The 17,203-nt window shown below is 44.9% G+C and overlaps 2 protein-coding genes across 3 annotated transcripts in view; one reads left to right on the forward strand and one right to left on the reverse strand.

The window, feature by feature from the left end:
- The window catches only part of Flvcr2 (feline leukemia virus subgroup C cellular receptor family member 2), a 65,765-nt gene extending 58,050 nt beyond the window's left edge, over window positions 1-7,715 (forward strand). Inside the window, exons 9-10 of the mRNA XM_021202490.2 lie at window positions 101-156; window positions 6,685-7,715. Coding sequence (XP_021058149.1) covers window positions 101-156; window positions 6,685-6,765 — 137 coding nt within the window. The 3' untranslated portion in view covers window positions 6,766-7,715. The remainder of the gene's footprint in view (window positions 1-100; window positions 157-6,684) is intronic.
- Window positions 7,716-10,199: 2,484 nt separating this feature from the next.
- Erg28 (ergosterol biosynthesis 28 homolog) overlaps window positions 10,200-17,203 on the reverse strand; it is a 9,471-nt gene continuing 2,467 nt past the window's right edge. Inside the window, exons 2-5 of one of the 2 annotated variants that reach the window (XM_029540636.1) lie at window positions 16,532-16,688; window positions 13,952-14,042; window positions 11,060-11,178; window positions 10,200-10,966 (exon numbers count right to left, since the gene is read on the reverse strand). In XM_029540636.1, coding sequence (XP_029396496.1) covers window positions 10,887-10,966; window positions 11,060-11,178; window positions 13,952-14,042; window positions 16,532-16,664 — 423 coding nt within the window. In that variant the 5' untranslated portion in view covers window positions 16,665-16,688 and the 3' untranslated portion in view covers window positions 10,200-10,886. Of the gene's footprint in view, window positions 10,967-11,059; window positions 11,179-13,951; window positions 14,043-16,531; window positions 16,693-17,203 lie in introns of both variants that reach the window. The other variant, XM_021201543.2, reaches the window with a different exon arrangement.

Raw genomic sequence — 17,203 nt, forward strand, 5'->3', positions numbered from 1 at the left:
TTCTTCTTCTTCTTCTTCTTCTTCTTCTTCTTCTTCTTCTTCTTCTTCTTCTTCTTCTTCTTCTTCTTCTTCTTCTTCTTCTTCTTCTTTTTTATCTCAGCTTTCATTAAGTCAGATCTTCGGAGACAGAGGGCGAACAAGGATGCTCCTGAGACTGTGAGTGTGTGGGAGCTTGGGGCGGGTGGGATCTGGGTCTTAAGCTATTGCTAAGGGTGTAGGTGGGGCTTCCAGGAGCTCCCAGAGAAACTGTTTTTTTTGTGGGGACTGTGAGACAAGCTCACCTCTCATGAACATGGCATCCAAAGAATTTTCTCAGTGGGTGTCCAGTATTGCTCTTATTTCTTATAATCGTGTTCCATTTTATTTTCTCAATTCTTCAAAAGATTTATTTATTTATTTATTTATTTACTTATTTGGGTTTTTTGAGACAGGGTTTCTCTGTATAGCCCCGGCTGTCCTGGAACTCACTTTGTAGACCAGGCTGGCCTCGAACTCAGAAATCTGCCTGCCTCTGCCTCTGGAGTGCTGGGATTAAAGGCCTGAGCCACCACGCCCGGTCAGCCAGTTCTCTTAGCCACTGGGCTGCTTCTCTAACCTCATCTTTGACTTTCAACCAGCCTCCAGCCTCCTGTTGTGGACCTCAGAGCATTATCACTGCTGTCACAAACTGCTAGACAGCATCTGCTCTTGTGGTCCTGAACTAAGTTTTGGGTCCTTGGCTACACTGCTATAAACTTGGCGTCTGTGACTATCGAGGGAGCATAGGCACCTGGATTGACCACTCTGTGATAGCCTCTACTCATAGTAGAGTTCTGGAGATAGGGCCCACAGGCTGTCAGAAGACTTCTAAAAGGGCAAGTTAAGAAGACAGAGCCGGTGGCGGGGGGGGGGTGGGGTGGCACCAGGGGTATGTTCTAGAACAGAAGTGTTTCCCATCTGCCCATGTCAGCTGGAAACCACTTTAACCAAAATGATAGGATTAAGTCTGAGTGGGGAACTAGGTGGCAGAAAGCTTACTGACCATCCCCAGGGCCTGCCTTCAGTCCCAGCATGGAGGACGCAGGTTCAAGTGAGGAGGAAAGGAGCTGGGAGTGTGAGGAGGCAAAGTAAGATATTTGTTTTGTTACACACACACACACACACACACACACCATCAAATTCATTCTAGATATTCATTTCCATCCTTCATAGAAAAAAAAATGAACACAGCAAATGTACCATCTAGAAATATGTTACTTGCCATGTATGCACCTGCATACCTGTAGTGTATGTGCATACATGTAGGGTATGTGCCTGCATGTAGAGGCCCATGGTTGGTGGCAGGAATTTTCCTTGTTCACCTCCTATCTTCTTCCCTGAAGCCGACTATCAAGCTGAACTCAGCTTGTGCATGTATCTAGTTTGGTTACGCAGGTGGTTCTGGGGATCCTGACTCCACTTTTTGTTGGTAGAATTACAGGTAGGTTACCATGGCCACCCAATGTTTGACTGTGTTCTAAGGACTTCAACTCATGTCCTCATGCTTATCTGTAGAATGCTTTAACCACGGAACCAGCCATCTCTTCAGCCTCGGCTTTATTTATCTGTGGTTAGTGTAGAACTTACTATGTAGCCCAGGCTGGCTTCAAACTCATGGTAATTATCCTGCTTTAGCCTGAGTGCTGGGAGTACAGGACTAATTAGGCTAAAGCAGGATATCACCTGTTTTTTGTTTTGTATTTATTTTGGTTGTTTGGTCTCTCTCTTCCCCCCATCTCCCTTTCTCTCCCTCTTCTTCCTTCATCTTTCCTTCCTTCCTCCCTCCTTCCTTCCCTTCCCTTCCCTTCCCTTCCCTTCCCTTCCCTTCCCTCCCCTTCCCTCCCCTTCCCTTTCCTTCCTTCTCCTTTTTTTTTTTTTTTTCCTTTTTCCTTTTCATGACCCCAGCCAGTTCTGAGGCTAAAGCGGGTTTATTTTTCCACCACTTATAAGATCAGTTCTGGGTCAAGGAACAAGCAAAGCAATAAACAAACCCCCGTAAACACCTTTCTAGGGGCTAATTGAGACTAAAGGACTGCCACAGGTACCTCAGCTGAGCCTGAGCTTTGCATTAACTCAAATGTAAATATTCTTAATCTGGGCCTATTTCCTGAGTCCAGGCCCAAAGTCAGACTCCTCCCTTGAGCTCACAGCTTTTGTCCTGATCAAATCCCTGCCAAGTGTCTAGAAGCAAGTGGCCCCAAAAGGCTCTCTACATTTCCCCCCTTTTTATTTCAGTAACAAGACTGAACCTGTCTGAGGTTGTTCTGACAAAAATGCCTTCCTTACCCATCTTGGAATATGCATTATCAAAAGCAATGCTATTCTGTCTTAGATTGGTAAGGCTCTGTGCAGAATCTTACCCATCCTTGGCTTGCCAGCCTGTTAAATGAATGACTCTGTATGGGGATCCATTTTTAGTTTCAAGCCATGTATTTTGGCTGCCAACATATTGATGTTGTTAAAGGCAAGTTTTATCACAATGGGCAGGAATAAAAGTATTTCCAGGACAAGAAGGGCTAGTATGATCAAGTCATATATGCTATCCTTGAAGCCTGACCAAGATGGGAATACTGACCTCAGGTCACGAATAATTTTATCAGTAATATCTGCAGCATCAAAGCTCAGTGGAGCAGCATTCTTTAGATTCATAATCTCAGTATGCAAAGTTAAAACATCCAGAGAGGTGTTATAATTATGCAAAGGGGCTTTGAACTTTTCCCAATTACAGTGACTATCATTGTAAATTTTAGAAGGAACACAAATCCATTGATATTTAGCATGACAGTAAAGATGGCTTCTTACTCTTAAGCTCTGAACCTCCTCGCTGATAATTTGAATAGGATCATAAAGAGCATCAATTGTTGTTCCAAACACCTGTCTAAATCCTCTTGAATACTGCATGGAGATTGTGAAAACTGACTTAGAAAAATTAATCAAATAGAGAAGTTGTTATAATGACTCTTCTGTTTTCCTTACTGTGACCAGTTATTCTGACTCAATCATGGGCTGGACTAGAAATCAATCCAATATTGGAAATAACAGTCTTCATTTGGAAAGCTGCTTCTGGACATCTTCAGAGATAATTAAAAATTCACAACTGCCTTGTATGAAGTTACATTTCCAGTGGATAAAATTGGGACAGGATCTGGATTTTGAACAAGCATGTGTTAAGGCTCTTAATCTTTTATTAACTGGCCATGTTAAAATTACTTTTGTTTCTTCTACAGTATTGATTGTATACTTTCTAATTATGTTAATATGTTGAAATCTGGCATGCCTGTTATGGTGGCCTATCAACCAGCCTTTGTTTTATTGCCTGTGTGTAGTACAGGACATTGGTATTCTGAAAAAATAAATAAATAAATAAATAAACTTCCAAATACTGGAAGAAGTGAGTCAGGCTTTAAGCAGAAGCAGAGGCTAGTTGGCTTGGCTGTTGCTGGTATATAAGCTTTAATTACATTAATAGTTAGCACTACTGCTTCTGCAATTGCTTTGACACAATTATTTAGCACAATTATTTAACCATTTAGCAAAAACTGTTACTAATGCTCTTCTCCTTCTTTAAATAGACTCTATTCTAATTACTACAACACTCCAGTTTTCTACAATACACTTTTAATGACTTCAGTGTTCTTTAATATGAGGAAGCCATAATTTAACAATTTTCTGTTCAGACATTAAAAGTATTTATGAATGTTATAAACACCATTATAATTCACGGCCGGCTAACTCACTTGGTTTGAGTGTGACGTTCATATTATAATGAGGTAGGGGTTGTCTCTGTGACCCCCATACTCTGCAGATTAATAATGATCTTTAAGAGGCAAGAAGGCAGTTTGGTTTAACACAACGAAGAAGCAGGCGTTGGTTCAAACTTGGGAAGTCTAACTCTGAGTAGTTAATTTTAGGCATTTTTACGCACAGAACATTTTGATATAAACTTTCCTGTTGGTAATTAACTCAATCCTGTGTATATAACAAAACACATACATCTCCTTGAGGAACAAAGTAGGCTAAAGATCAGAGGTGACTACATTGTGTGACACCTTCCATAAAGATGGCTTCTGTAGATTAACTGAGGAAAAAAAAAAACTTAGATAAGGGTCTGGGAGGATCCAATGAGGTCACAAAGGTCACCAGGCTATTAACCACACCCATTCCCAGCTTTCTGGGAAGATCGATTGGGGTTAAGCATCTCTCCCTTGGAAGGGATAACTGTGTGGAAGGGGCAACCTTGTGTATATAACATTCCTGGTTTTCCTAGTGCTCATTGGTAAACACACAGACCTCTGTGTCTCCTACATTTTAATGAATAGGCTAGGGATTAATATGATGGAAGCTGGACTACTATGCTGTGTGTACAGTGTTTCCTGGGAAAATGCATCAGCTGTCATGCAGTTTTAAAAATTTTATGGGTAGTTCACTTCTTTGGAAAGATGTAGCCAATTCTACCAGTGTTCCTTCAGTAGTGTACATGAGTGCCAATGTGGGGCATTTATTATTTTGAAAAACCTTTGCCAATTTTCTAAGGCAAAACTTTTTGGTAGGATGTGCTTTGTATATTCAAGGTGATGTGCTGGCTTATAACTGAGAATCTTTAGTTCTTTACTGTGTGTATTCTGAAATCACATTCTAGAGTTGGCAGGCAGTAGATAGCAAGGGGGAGGAGTCTGTGTTTACTGGGAGACAGGGAAAGCCCAAGGCAGGAATGCTGTTATCTAGCCCAGTGTGAAGAGCAAAGGCCACTGTGGACATGGGCTTTTACTGTGCTGTGTATAGAGACACAATGATTTAGAATACTTTCCCCAATAACACTGGGAAAAGGTGCCTGTAATAAAATATTCTTGGTGAAAAATGTTTTAATTGGGACTGTGACTTTAGTGTCATGTGACATGAGATTTTTGGTGTATTTCAGTTGGAAGATAAAGGTAAACAAGAAATGTAAATACATTTATATATCATATATGAATATGTATTATATACTAATACTATACTGCCCGAGTTTAATTCCCAGCAACTCACCAGGTCTTATGACTCCAGCTTCAGGGGATCTGAGGCCCTCTTCAGGCCCTGCACTCACTTGAACACACTCTCATAAATACACACACACACACACACACACACACACACACACACACCTGTAATCAATTACACTCTATACTTCACATCAACAGATATACATATTTCCATCTTGTTTACTTTTTCAGTTGTAAAACTTCAGTCTTGTTGGAGCCAGATCCTTGTACATCTATTCCATTTGTTAATCAGGTGGAGTTGTTGGCTCCATCACATTGAGTATAGAACATTAGAGGCAGCACTAAATGGGACTAGGTGCATTAAGTCCCTGTAATAGGACTCACCTGTTTGCACCCTAGTATTTTGGGCCTGTAGACACTTGGAATTAAGGGCAGGTCAGAGTCATGCTGGGGCCGACAGAAAGGAGGTTACATCTGCCAGGGCATCCTTTCTCTGGAGCCCTGATCACATCATCTGCCCCATGGCAGTCTGTGTGACTCAGAGATGAACATGTTGTCACAGCCCGGCAAGGACAGGACATACATCAGGTCTGGTTACAGTTGCCCATTCTACACATCAGTGAGATGCTGTTTAGGTAGAGAGAACTTAAGGACAGGGCCAATGACTTGACCTTGGGTCTCCAGCACCTAGACAGTACGGCTGCATCTTTCCTAAGCTATTTCTGATGGTGGTGATGATTTTGAGGTGGTGGCTTTGGAGGAGGCAGACATGGTGTACATTGTGTGTGTCAAATGCAGAGTGACCAAGTCAGCTCTGAGTTGTCTGAATGGGGGTTAGTAATAGCTGAGGCAGATCTGGTGCCAAGAGGCCTGAGAGGTTGAGAATGAGAAAGGCTGGCTTACTACAGCTGTGGCCCTTGCCATGGATGGGACCCAAGCATTCCTAAGGACAAAAGCACTGTTTGTCCAGCTGGCACTGCCTCTGGCTTGGCCCTGTAAACCCTCCTCTGGGCCTTGTGTAGCACTGGCTTTGTAGTAATGTCTGTGTCCAAGGCACTTTTGGCAATTAGAAGAAAGACAAATGCCCAAGTTGGCAATATACACCAGGGATCTCACAGGAGAATTTCTAGGCCATGCTTAATCCCAAAGCCACTTAACCAAGTGTGAGCCAGGAGACCTCCTATAAACTTCATGCCATCCTTCCCCAAAGAAGCCATGTCCAAACTGGTCCCCTCCAAAAGCTCCCGCAGTGATTTTCTCTCTGAATACACATAGCCACAGAGTTCAGATAAACAGGTAGGGAGTCTTAAATTGCTTGAATGACATCCATTCCATAGACATTGTGATAAACCTTCATCCTGGGGGCTCCCTCCCAGTGGGCTATCTGGAGATTCTGAGGGAGGTGCTGATTTGGAACCAGGGACATTTAGATGCTGACATGGGGAGGTGAGTTTGGGACTAGGGAGCAGGAGGCTGGCTTTGTTCCCTCTGATGAATGGTGATGGTGATGGTGTCTGGGGGACACACTCAGGCTGGGCTGCTTACTTCTTTCCTCAGGCTTATGGGGACACTGGGCAGCCTCCTGAGCTTGGGCTTGCACTAACCGGTCATGGACAGGTAGCTGCTTCAGTCAGGCTGGAGGAGGTCTGTATGTTTCAATTACAGGGCTGTTTTCTTTGCCTTCTAGAAAGTCCAGGAGGAGGAAGAGGAGGAGGAGGAGCAGAGCAATACCAGCAAGGTACCCGTCGTGTCGGAGGCTCGTCTCTGAGAGAGGTGGCAGATCCTCAGGAACACGGACACTCACCTCTTGGTTCCAGTTAGCTGTTACCGCCAGTACTGAGATTTTTCACGGGGAAACTTTTAGAAGCAGCTGGAAGACGTGTGCCTCGCCCGGCAGTGCCTAAGCCTGCTGGAGCGTGGGAACCTGTATGATTTCCTCGGGGAAAACCTCACCTCTCTCCAGATGCAGACTGGATTCTGGTCCCCACTCCGTTAGATCTTGGGCTAGTGTTGGGAGAGGCCGTGTAGGGTGTTGAAGTCCGTCCTTGCTTGGTCTCTTGCCTTCTCTCATCCCTTTCTTCTCTCGTGGAGAATGCTTGCAAAATTATCCTAAGAAAGCTTATTCAGGATATTAACTTTTTCTAATGTCTTAAGAGCACTTCTTACTGAGAATTGGCGAACTGCTCTGCCTGAGGGTCACGAGAGGAAGCACCCCAACAGGCCTCCATCATCCCAAGGCAGCTCTATCTGGACTCTTGGCTTTGTCTCTCCCCCCCTCCCCCCAACTGCAGTGTTTCTTCAGACCGTCTTTCTTGGGTCAAGGAGACTAAACACCAATAAACCAGATAAAACCTTTGTGGCCACAAAGGAGAAAGTGTTGAGAGAAGGCTCTCTGCCTAGGTGCAACAGTGCAGGGGCTGTGTCTGGAGCCGAGTTGGGGTGGGAAGGTGTTTTTCTACCAAGGTGGTGCTTGCCCAGGGCCTTCTGTGTCCCAGACCACTCAGAATATCTTCATTGGATATTGCACTGGAAAATGCAGCCATCGGGGGCTTGTGGCTCTAACCTTTATTAAAAGTTAGTCTCACTCTACTCTGACACATAAGGCTATCCCTGAGGAGAGAGGTAGAAGGTGGCTCTTAAAATAGACATGTCTGTTTCAGTTACACATAAGCCCAAGTATGTTGAGGACTATTTGAACAACAAAACCCTCTCTCTATCCCTGCTGGCAAGAATTTTTGTCAGATATTTTACTTTATTTGGTTTTTCGAGACAGGGTTTCTCTGTGTAGCCCTGGCTGTCCTGGAACTCACTTTGTAGACCAGGTTCAAACTCAGAAATCCACCTGTCTCAGCTTCCCAAGTGCGCATACCTTAAATCCCAGCACTTGGGATATTTTACATTGAAAAGGATTCTTTTTAAACCAATCCCAGTTGACCTTCTTTCCCACCCAGTCTGCTGGTTATAGTCGTGGGCTTTCATAGTGTCTTCCCCAAAGAGAAATTGGCAGCTAATTGTTCCTGTGCCTTGAGCAACTCTGGTCATGGATTGTTGGGTTGTCTGGCCTAGCATACGAGATCACCCAGTTTGCCTGCAGTACTGGGGTATCGGGCTGGAGGGATCTGCTTGTATGCACACACACACACACACACACACACACACACACACACACACGCGCGCGCGCGCGCGTGTGTGTGTGTGTGTGTGTGTGTGTGTGTGTGTGTGCAGTGGATGGGAGGGAAGCGGCAGTCTGGTGGAGGGAGTTAGGGATGAAGGAGATGCCTTACTTTCTGTCAAGAGAAAGGTGGTTTTTCTTCAATTGTTCAGAGTGGACATGTTTACTCAATTCATTTCTTTATTAATTCATTTATTTAAAAACAACATAATTTGTATTTCCTGTGTACAATACCAGATATTTTAAACAATAAAGATTTTCAAAGTGGTCTACCTCATCATTTAGTGAGGCAGTGGCAGCTTTGGGAGATCCTCACCAGGTCATCTCCCTTTCCTGAGACTGTCTGGGAGATGGCTGCAGGTAAAGGCAGGGCTTGGGGATAGCAGAGCATCTGTGTCCTTTGTTGACAAGGGTGTAACATCCTGTTGGACTTTTAAAGAGACTTTAAAGGTTCCTGACCGCCTACATAGAAGCTATAACTCGGTGGCCAACCTGTGACCCTGAATCTCCCCATCCTGTGTACAGGCTGGAATGTGTCCCTCCCTAAGGGAAGGCCCAGTGTTGTCTTTGGCTCTGCCTCAAAGGGCACTGAAGCGTTTTGTTTGACCACCCCAGCTTTCCCTGGCCGGTGTCTGCAGCCTGGATCTGGCAGAGGACTTGGTACTCCCTAGTCTTCCCCACTCTGATCTACTTAATGTCTGTAAGTCAGGGTCACAGCTATCACTTTTTCTGCATCTTTCTTACCTTGAGATGTGCCCCATGCCTGCGACACTTTGGCACTCTATTTCTTAGCAGTTTTTATCTGGAGAGGGGAGAACTGAGCCCCGTTCCTAAGGAGTCTGATAATCATAGTATGTGCTCAGTGCATACCTGCATCTCATAGCATGTCAAGACATTTGTATGCTGTATGCTCAGGGAGCCAGCCACATCATCTTACAGCCCTGTCATAGGTGGTCTCCAGAGGTAACCCTTGCCAGTGGGCTGCCTTTCTGGTGCCCTGGGGATCTGAGGTCTGGAACTGCATTCTCTTTTGGCACTACAAATGAAGCCAGCCCAAATCACAAGCCAGAGCTGTGCAAAGCTGGAAGAACTGCACTGTATGAGAGCTGGAGAGTGACCAAAGCACCGCCAAACCCCGGGAAGCCCACTTTTTTTTTGGCTACAACAGCCACGGCATTTTTACTGTCTGAAGTCATTTAAGGTAAAATTTCCCCGCTGATGCTTTCCATGTACTTAGCTAAAACATCAGCCATCCTCCTTAGCTTTGTGAGCTACTTCCTCCTCTGACCTCCAGCCTTTCACAGCTACAGCCTTCCCCCTCTTGTAGCTTCACAGTGCTCATTCCTTCAACAGCTGCTGCTCTTTTTGCTTTAAATGTCTTAATGGCATTTAATGACCATTTAATGCTTCAAACAACCTTCTGGGCATTGAATCTCAGCTGTGACCCCCCCCCCCCCAGCTCAGGAAGATCTTTCTGATCTATTTAATGATCATCTACCTAGCTCCACCTCTTGATCAAACACCTAGCTTTCTTACGGAATTCTGTTTGAAACTCAAGTGGACGCATTAGCCTTGCCCTCACACCCTGGCTTTTTGAGACTGGCCCCAAACTCACAGAGATCCACCTGCCTCTGCCTCCCAAGCTGCTGGGATTAAAGGTCTGCACCACCATGCCTGGTCTGACCTTGCTCCTTTACACACTCGTGCAACTGCCTGACATAGGCTGCTTTGGTCTACTTGCTATAGCTGTTCTCAAGAATCTGATTTTGGGGGAAGAAAATGGGAAAGGGCCATAATTGTTGAGCTGCCGATGAGAGTCCTGACAGTGAAGAAGAGAAGACTTGGCATCAAAAACATGAGTTATCAAGTTGACAACGAGGAGCTGGGGGCAGCCTTGCTTTCCCAGTCTTGAACTGTCCTACTGACAACAGTGGGTGGAAAGGTAAAGCAGGCTATGATGTTCCTGTGCTGGGTAAAGAGAGTTTGGAGGGCACAAGGGTTATAAGGAAAGGCCAAAGCACACAGGAAGATCAGAATAGAAGGTTTCCCTATTTATTATAAAATGCATTACACAAATACAATTGACCAAAAGGTCTAAAAACAGCCCAGACTCTTCCAACCTTCATCCACCTGTAGATAAAAGAGGAGCCTGGTCCTGCTCATGAGGGCAGCCCTTCTCAGAAGAACTGCCTGTCCCCTGGGCCCAGCAGTAGAAAGGAGGCCAGTCTGCGTGCTCAGGCCCTTGAAGCAGCCCTTGCCCATGGCTGCTCTGGGCAGGCAGCAGCTGCGGCTTCACAGTTCTGCTCCCACCACGCCAGTCAGATCAAGGAAAGCAGAGAAACAGAGAAAAGCAAAAGACTGGAAAAGGAGCTGGAGGGGTTACAGCTAGGGGAGGACACATTAGGGGGCTTCTTAGAATTCCTTGACTTTGAAGGACTAACAGTATTTTTTAAAATGAGTCTTAAATTATACATACATGTTAAGTAATTTTTCTTATGAATACCTTAAAAAATTTAAAAACATAAAAACAAACAAACAAAAAACAAAAACAAAATCCAAGATCAAAAAAACCAAAAAACCCTCTCAAAAGCTTAAGATGCTGAACCTAGATGAAAGGAGCTAAGGATGCAGCCAAACAGAAATGGTTTAAGGACAGAGGGTGACTAAAGAAGACATTGAAGGTGGAAGACGATGTTTCAGAGCTGGCAAGGCTGGCCTCAATTTCTTTTCTTCTGTCTGGACACTGGTTCTGCCTCTAGGTACCGGAGCCCGACTAGCATACCCAGGATTGAGAAACCTTAAACAGACAGAGAAGGTTAATGGTGGACATAAACAGCACCTTACCGGCCCCACCACGGAAGGAAGGGGTCTAGGGTGGCCCGGTGCTTACTTGCTACCATCAGGGGTGCCAGCACCCCAACTGTGGGAGCTGCTGTTCCAAATACAAACAACTCTGAGAGGAAGTGTCCCAGGGCAAGGAGGAATGTCCACAGTGTGATGTGATAGAGTCTGCAAGGGAACAGACAGAAACGGGAACGGACATTACTGCAGAGTGTGACACAATGGTGGTTGAAAGGACCCATGTTCCTCAGATACACCCAGCTACTTAATCACTTCAAGCTCTTCTTTTCTAGGACAAATCTCAAGTTTTTTGAGGCATGGGCCAAGCAGCCGCAGTGGGCGTCTAGGACTTAGTGAGGTAGGGAAAACTCCGCAGAGTCTGGATCACAGTCTGGGGTGGTGCGACAATTCTGGACTAGGCTCACAGACTGGGCAGTCTAAGGCTACCCTAGCAGGTGTCTGGCCAGAGGCCAGCCCGTGCTGCATGACGGAACCCTAAATGAATGTACTGAATGAGGCCTGAGCAGCATGAGGCTTTCAGATGCTCTGCATGCAGTACAGTTGGCCTAAAATCTGGTCTGAGGAGCCCCAGAGGAGAAGAACGTGTTCATCAGTTTTGATAACAAGGTTGACCATGTAAATTTTAGATGTCTGTTTTTTTTTTTTCTTTTTTTTGTAAACTATGAAAAAAAATTAGGAAACACTCCCAAGAAGCTGGTGAACTGTAAGGAATCACAGTGTGATGAGGACTTGGCCCTGTTGGTTCTAACACTTGTACATTTGGTTTAGATTCCTTTTTTCTGGTTTTGGGGATCAAACCCAGGGCCTCACGAATGCCAGGAAAGCATGTGCCTGTGAGCTAGACCCCCCAAATGGATACTTTTATATTAAAGAACTAAAAATTGAAAACATTCATGCTATAGCCTGCGCTGTCTTCTCTCCACGCCTCCCCCTTTCTAAAAGAACCAGTATCATTTTTTTTTGGTTTTTACGAGACAAAGTTTCTCTGTATAGCCCTGGCTGTCCTGGAACTCACTTTGTAGACCAGGCTGGCCTCGAACTCAGAAATCCATCTGCCTCTGCCTCCCAAGTTCTGGGATCAAAGGCGTGCGCCACCACTGCCTAGCAAAAAACCAGTATCTTAAATTTGGTTTTTATCATGCTGGTATATGTTGGTGTGTGTGTGGTGTAGAATGTTGATGTGTGTGTGTGTGTGTGGTGTGTTTGGTGTGTGTGTGTGTGTGAACACAAGGTGATTCTGAATTTCCAGCTAAGGGCAGATAAGCTGAGGAAATATGTCAGAGGTCTGTGGATCAAAGTCCTAAGGCAGAGAGGACTGGAAACGGCACGTCAGCATTTGCCGCTGCTCTGGGTCAGAAGACGGGACACCGAATGGGCGGAAGAGGTGAGGGGATGACTTATCTGTTCACTGGAACACACACCACACAAAGGCCACATCCCCAACACCTATCAGCAATTCCTCCTGGTGGTAAAAGGCCCTCAAAATGCCTATCTGAGCCTCTAGACTTCTCATTCACACTGAGAGGTAGAACAGCTAGCTATTATCATTTTACAGATGCAGAGCAAGACGACACACCCGATTACCAACACCACGGAGATTACCAGCACCATGACAAGAAGACTCTGTCTTCCTTCCTGACCCCAGGCAGCTTCCAGTAAGCCACCCTGCTTCTAAAAATACGTGTCCAATCTAGGACATGTAATTTAGTTTCAAGGTAAAAAAAAATAAATAAATAAAGATGGAGAGATCAAAGGGCTAATAGTCTTGCTTCAAATCCCTCTTGAGTCAGGCTCCCTCTACTTAAATTAATTGGATTTTTAAAAATATTTAGACTGCAAAATCAGTAATGAAAATCACTACCCCCTTTCCCCCAAGGGGTTGCTAAGCGACTCAGACAAGGTCACATAGGTGAAAGCTCCTGGCAAAATCAGAGAGGAGCCATAAATATTGCTTCCTCTCTTCCCCAGATGCTGCAGGGAGGGACAAGATAAAAAGATTTCAGCGTGAGGTCGCTGTTTGACAGCTTCACCCAGTGAACTGAGCAATGACTGTTTATACCAAGCCAGTGGTGGTTACTGCTGGCAAGAAACCTTGAGCCCCCTCTAGCGGCCAGAACTGGGTATGACATAATGTAGACAACATGTCTCATTCATTAGAGAGGCAGTGTGTGTGTGTGTGTGTGTGTGTGTGTGTGTGTGTGTGTTTTAAATCAGGCTTATTGTGAAGCTGCTAAGCTGCTCTTGGTCAAGTTTGCTGGCCCCAAGGACTAAGGCCAGGGGAGTTGCTATGGGAAGGGAGGGGGAGGACAGGGGAGAGAAAGAACACACACACACACACACACACACACACACACACACACACTCTCTCTCTCTTTCTCTCTCTCTCTCACAAACACACACACACACACAGAGGAGGTTAGGGGGAGAGAGAGTGTTAAGTTTTCTTTTTTTTTTCATGGATTTCTGATTAAGGAGGAATGTGCAGACACACACACACGGAGAGGGAGTGTGCAGAGAGTGTTAAGTTTTCTTTCTTTTCTTTTCATGGATTTCTGATTAAGGAGGAATGTGCAGAACTAGGAAATGCAGCCTGGTGCCATGAGCATATGTCAGCTATGCTCAAGGTCCTTCTAAATGATACCAAACCAAACCCTGAGGCTAAACTGAGCAGGCACTCTAGTTCTTTATAGGGGAAAGGTGTGCTCTAATCATGGGGTGTGTCACCAACCACTGACAGTGCTGTGCTATTTGTTATGGCCTGTTAGGCCTGTACGTATTTCAGGCCTGGAAGGACTCTCATTTTCTGTGCATTATGCTAATGTAGTAAAGTGATTCAACAGGTACCAACAGCAGACAGGGCACACGGGCAGAGCCTGATTGCCAACAAATGGACACCAAAGGCCTTCTTTCCCTGACGTACGTTTTGTTGTGGATGTCAATGGCACAGAGGCAGCGAATCACTGATGAGAGCAGCGTCCAGATCCCAAAGGTCCGGGCTTGGAGGCCATTCACTGTGCAGTTAAAAAGAAGCAAGAGCGGTGAGGAAGGAGGGCTGAGGTGAGCCTTGTCCTGTGCTAGTCTGCTTCTCTGGTGATGCCTGGAAGGCAGCTGAGCCTGACCTCTCGTGTGGGCCCCGGGGAATGGAAGGAATTCTGAGTGGTGCTCAGTCCTCTTCAGATGTCTATAGTTGGAAGGGAATGCAGCAGAGCTGCGTAGGGACATACAAGATGCCTAGCAGAACCAATAGTCTTTGAAGGCTAGGAGAGACCAGATACCAGCACCAATGGAGATGTCTTCAAGACATGGTTTTAAGAGGTCTAATATCTGCTCTACCGGGACAGAGTTCAAGCTAGGATGGCTTCTTGTATACATGGAAGTGGAAACAGGCACTATCTCTCTGGGGTTGCTGGGACCACCTGTTCTTGGTGGCTTCATTGTGATACTGTTGTGTTAAATATCTTGTTCTGAAAATTTAAGTCAATTCACCCTAACAGTGGCTCTTGACCTGACCGCTTTCTGTATCACCTGACGGAGCTTTATACAACTGCCAGGGTCTGGACACCTGACCAGTGTACATGGTACTCTCCACAAGTGAGTTCTGACACGAGTATTTTCTAGAAGTACCCTGTGTGGGTGACTTAAGTGTATAGCCAATGAGCTGGAGCACCTTGTGATTACAAACATTCAAGCACTAAAAGCATAGCTAGTTCTTTGGCTGATCTGTCTCTTGCAGAATAAAAACAGTCTAGAAATAGTTCAGTTGTAAAGCATTTACTTAGCATACAAGATAAGATGTCCTGGGTTTGATTCTTAGCACCTGTGTGTGTACAATCAATGGACAAGAATAACAAGGAAAAGGCTTAACATTCTCTTGGACTTTAAAAATTCTTTAGTCTTTGGAAACACAGACAGCTCTACTAAATTCACACCAAAGAACTTTTAGGTGGCAGTGAGAATATATTTGAATGTCAGCCATTTGGGGGTATACTCTTTTTTTTTTTTTTTTTTTTTTTTTTGGTTTTTCGAGACAGGGTTTCTCTGTATAGCCCTGGCTGTCCTGGAACTCACTCTGTAGACCAGGCTTGCCTCAAACTCAGAAAGCCACCTGCCTCTGCTTCCCAAGTGCTGGGATTAGAGGCATGTGCCCGGCGGGGATATACTCTTTAGAAACCAAGTTAATGGCTTTTGGCTTTTCTAATGAAAAGACTGAAGAAATCCATCTAGTGTGAGATACTCAAAACCAGACCAAGATCAAGGGAAAGTTTACATGTTTAGGTTCTCTAGAGCCCTGCTCCATGCATCTACATAGGTTCCATGACTACCTGTGAGCAGTAACTAAGAGTTAAAAAACAAAACAAAACAAAAAAAAACCTTCACTTCTCCAGGTTTAATTTTGTTCAAAATAAGGCTCAGCCTACTTAATTTTCTTTCTACCTAGATGTTACAGAGAAAAGAGTAGGTCAGAGCCTGAATCTGGGTTAGCTATAAATGTGACAAGAACTGTCAGCTGCTGTCAATCAGTGATGTAGTTCCACGTACCCCCGTCAATGGGGTAAAAGTGCCGCTGGAGAGGACAGACACAGACATGCGGTGAGAGCTTGAGGATTCAGGAGAGGGCACTGTGAGCTGGAGGCATGGCTTTGAGAGAGGAACTTGGAGGGATCTGGGGGATCCACTCAGGGACCACACCTCAGTTTGGGAAGATCTTGGATGTGTAACTGTCTACCTGTTACATAGACTAGAACCTCGTGTGCCACACTGACTTCTAATGAGGACACTGAGCTACGGCAAAAGGCTTCTAGCCTTTCTCTTTATGGCTTTTTAGAATCAACATGTCATCCTATTTCCGTGCTTGCCCTCCTGGGAGCTTCTGAACACACAAATTGTTGGGGCAGGCAAATGAATGGAGAGGTAGCCAGAGAAGCTTGGGAAAAAAGGGCCAAGTGCTTCCTGCATGTTCTATTATTCTACCGCGGTGGTTCTCAACCTTCCTAAAGCTTCGACCCTTCAATACAGTTCCTCATGTGTGATGACCCTCAACTACAGAATTATTTCATTGCTAATTCTACAACTAAAAATCATAATGTAAATCTCTTGATATGCAGGATATCTGCTATGTGACCCCTGTGAAAGGGTTGTTTGACTCCCAAAGTGTTATGGCCCACAGGTTAAAACCTGCTGTTCAAGTGGTTACCAAGACTAGATTAGGCATCAGAACCACCTGGATGTTTCTGGAACTGAATTCCTAGATAGACTTAATAAGGAGCTTGGGTTGGTCAGATATATGGCTGACTTTAGAATCAGCAGCTAGGTCAGTGCTACAGAGAATATACTTCTTTACATTCTTTTCTTTTCATTATTTTAATTAGTTTATTTTTGGACATAGAAGCTCACCAAGTTTCCCAGTCTGGCTTTGAACTCTCAACCTTCTTGCCCTATCCTCCTGTGAGCTGAGATTATAGGCATGTGCTATGATGCCCAGACAGTTTTGACTTCTTACCAAGGTTTGGCTTGCCAGTGTAGAGCTTTTCGTAGAGAAAAGTGTGGTCTCGGAAGCTCTGGAGTGTGTTCCCCATGGCTATGATGGACACTATAACCAGCCAGCTTCGTAACACATTCAGGAAGCGGCTCATGACTCCCCTCAGAGAGAGGGCACTCTGCCTTGGGAACAAAGAAGGCGTGCTGAAAGTTACTTCCACATCAGTCACAAGCTTTCTCACCTAACCCATGTCCCACTCATGAGGGCTGTCCTGAGTGATGTCGGTAGAGTACTTCACATATGCTTCTGCTAGTCCTTCAGCCCCACCTTATTTCTTGCTATATCACTTTTACTTCACAAAATACCTAGGAATATTTACCCTAAACAGAAGTATGCTGATCTTTGTCATGGAGGTTTTTTTAAAAAAAAAAAAAAATGCAGTGGGTGGAAATGCCAAATCTAGCACAAAAGACATAGCAAGAAAAACAGAAGAAATGGGGGTACGGACATTTCTGTAAGTAATCAAATGGATTTCTGGGCAAGCTTGTGTTCCTGCCGATGCTTGGTCACTCTAATGAGGGGGGTGAATGACTATAATACACCTTGCAGCAAGTGGCATCACATTTACCTTTGTTCAAGTAATCCTCCAAAGCACAGTACTGCTGTAAGTCAGAATTCCCTCCACTTGCTGTA

Source organism: Mus pahari, chromosome 7 (assembly GCF_900095145.1).
Source record: "Mus pahari chromosome 7, PAHARI_EIJ_v1.1, whole genome shotgun sequence".
Taxonomy (NCBI): domain Eukaryota; kingdom Metazoa; phylum Chordata; class Mammalia; order Rodentia; family Muridae; genus Mus; species Mus pahari.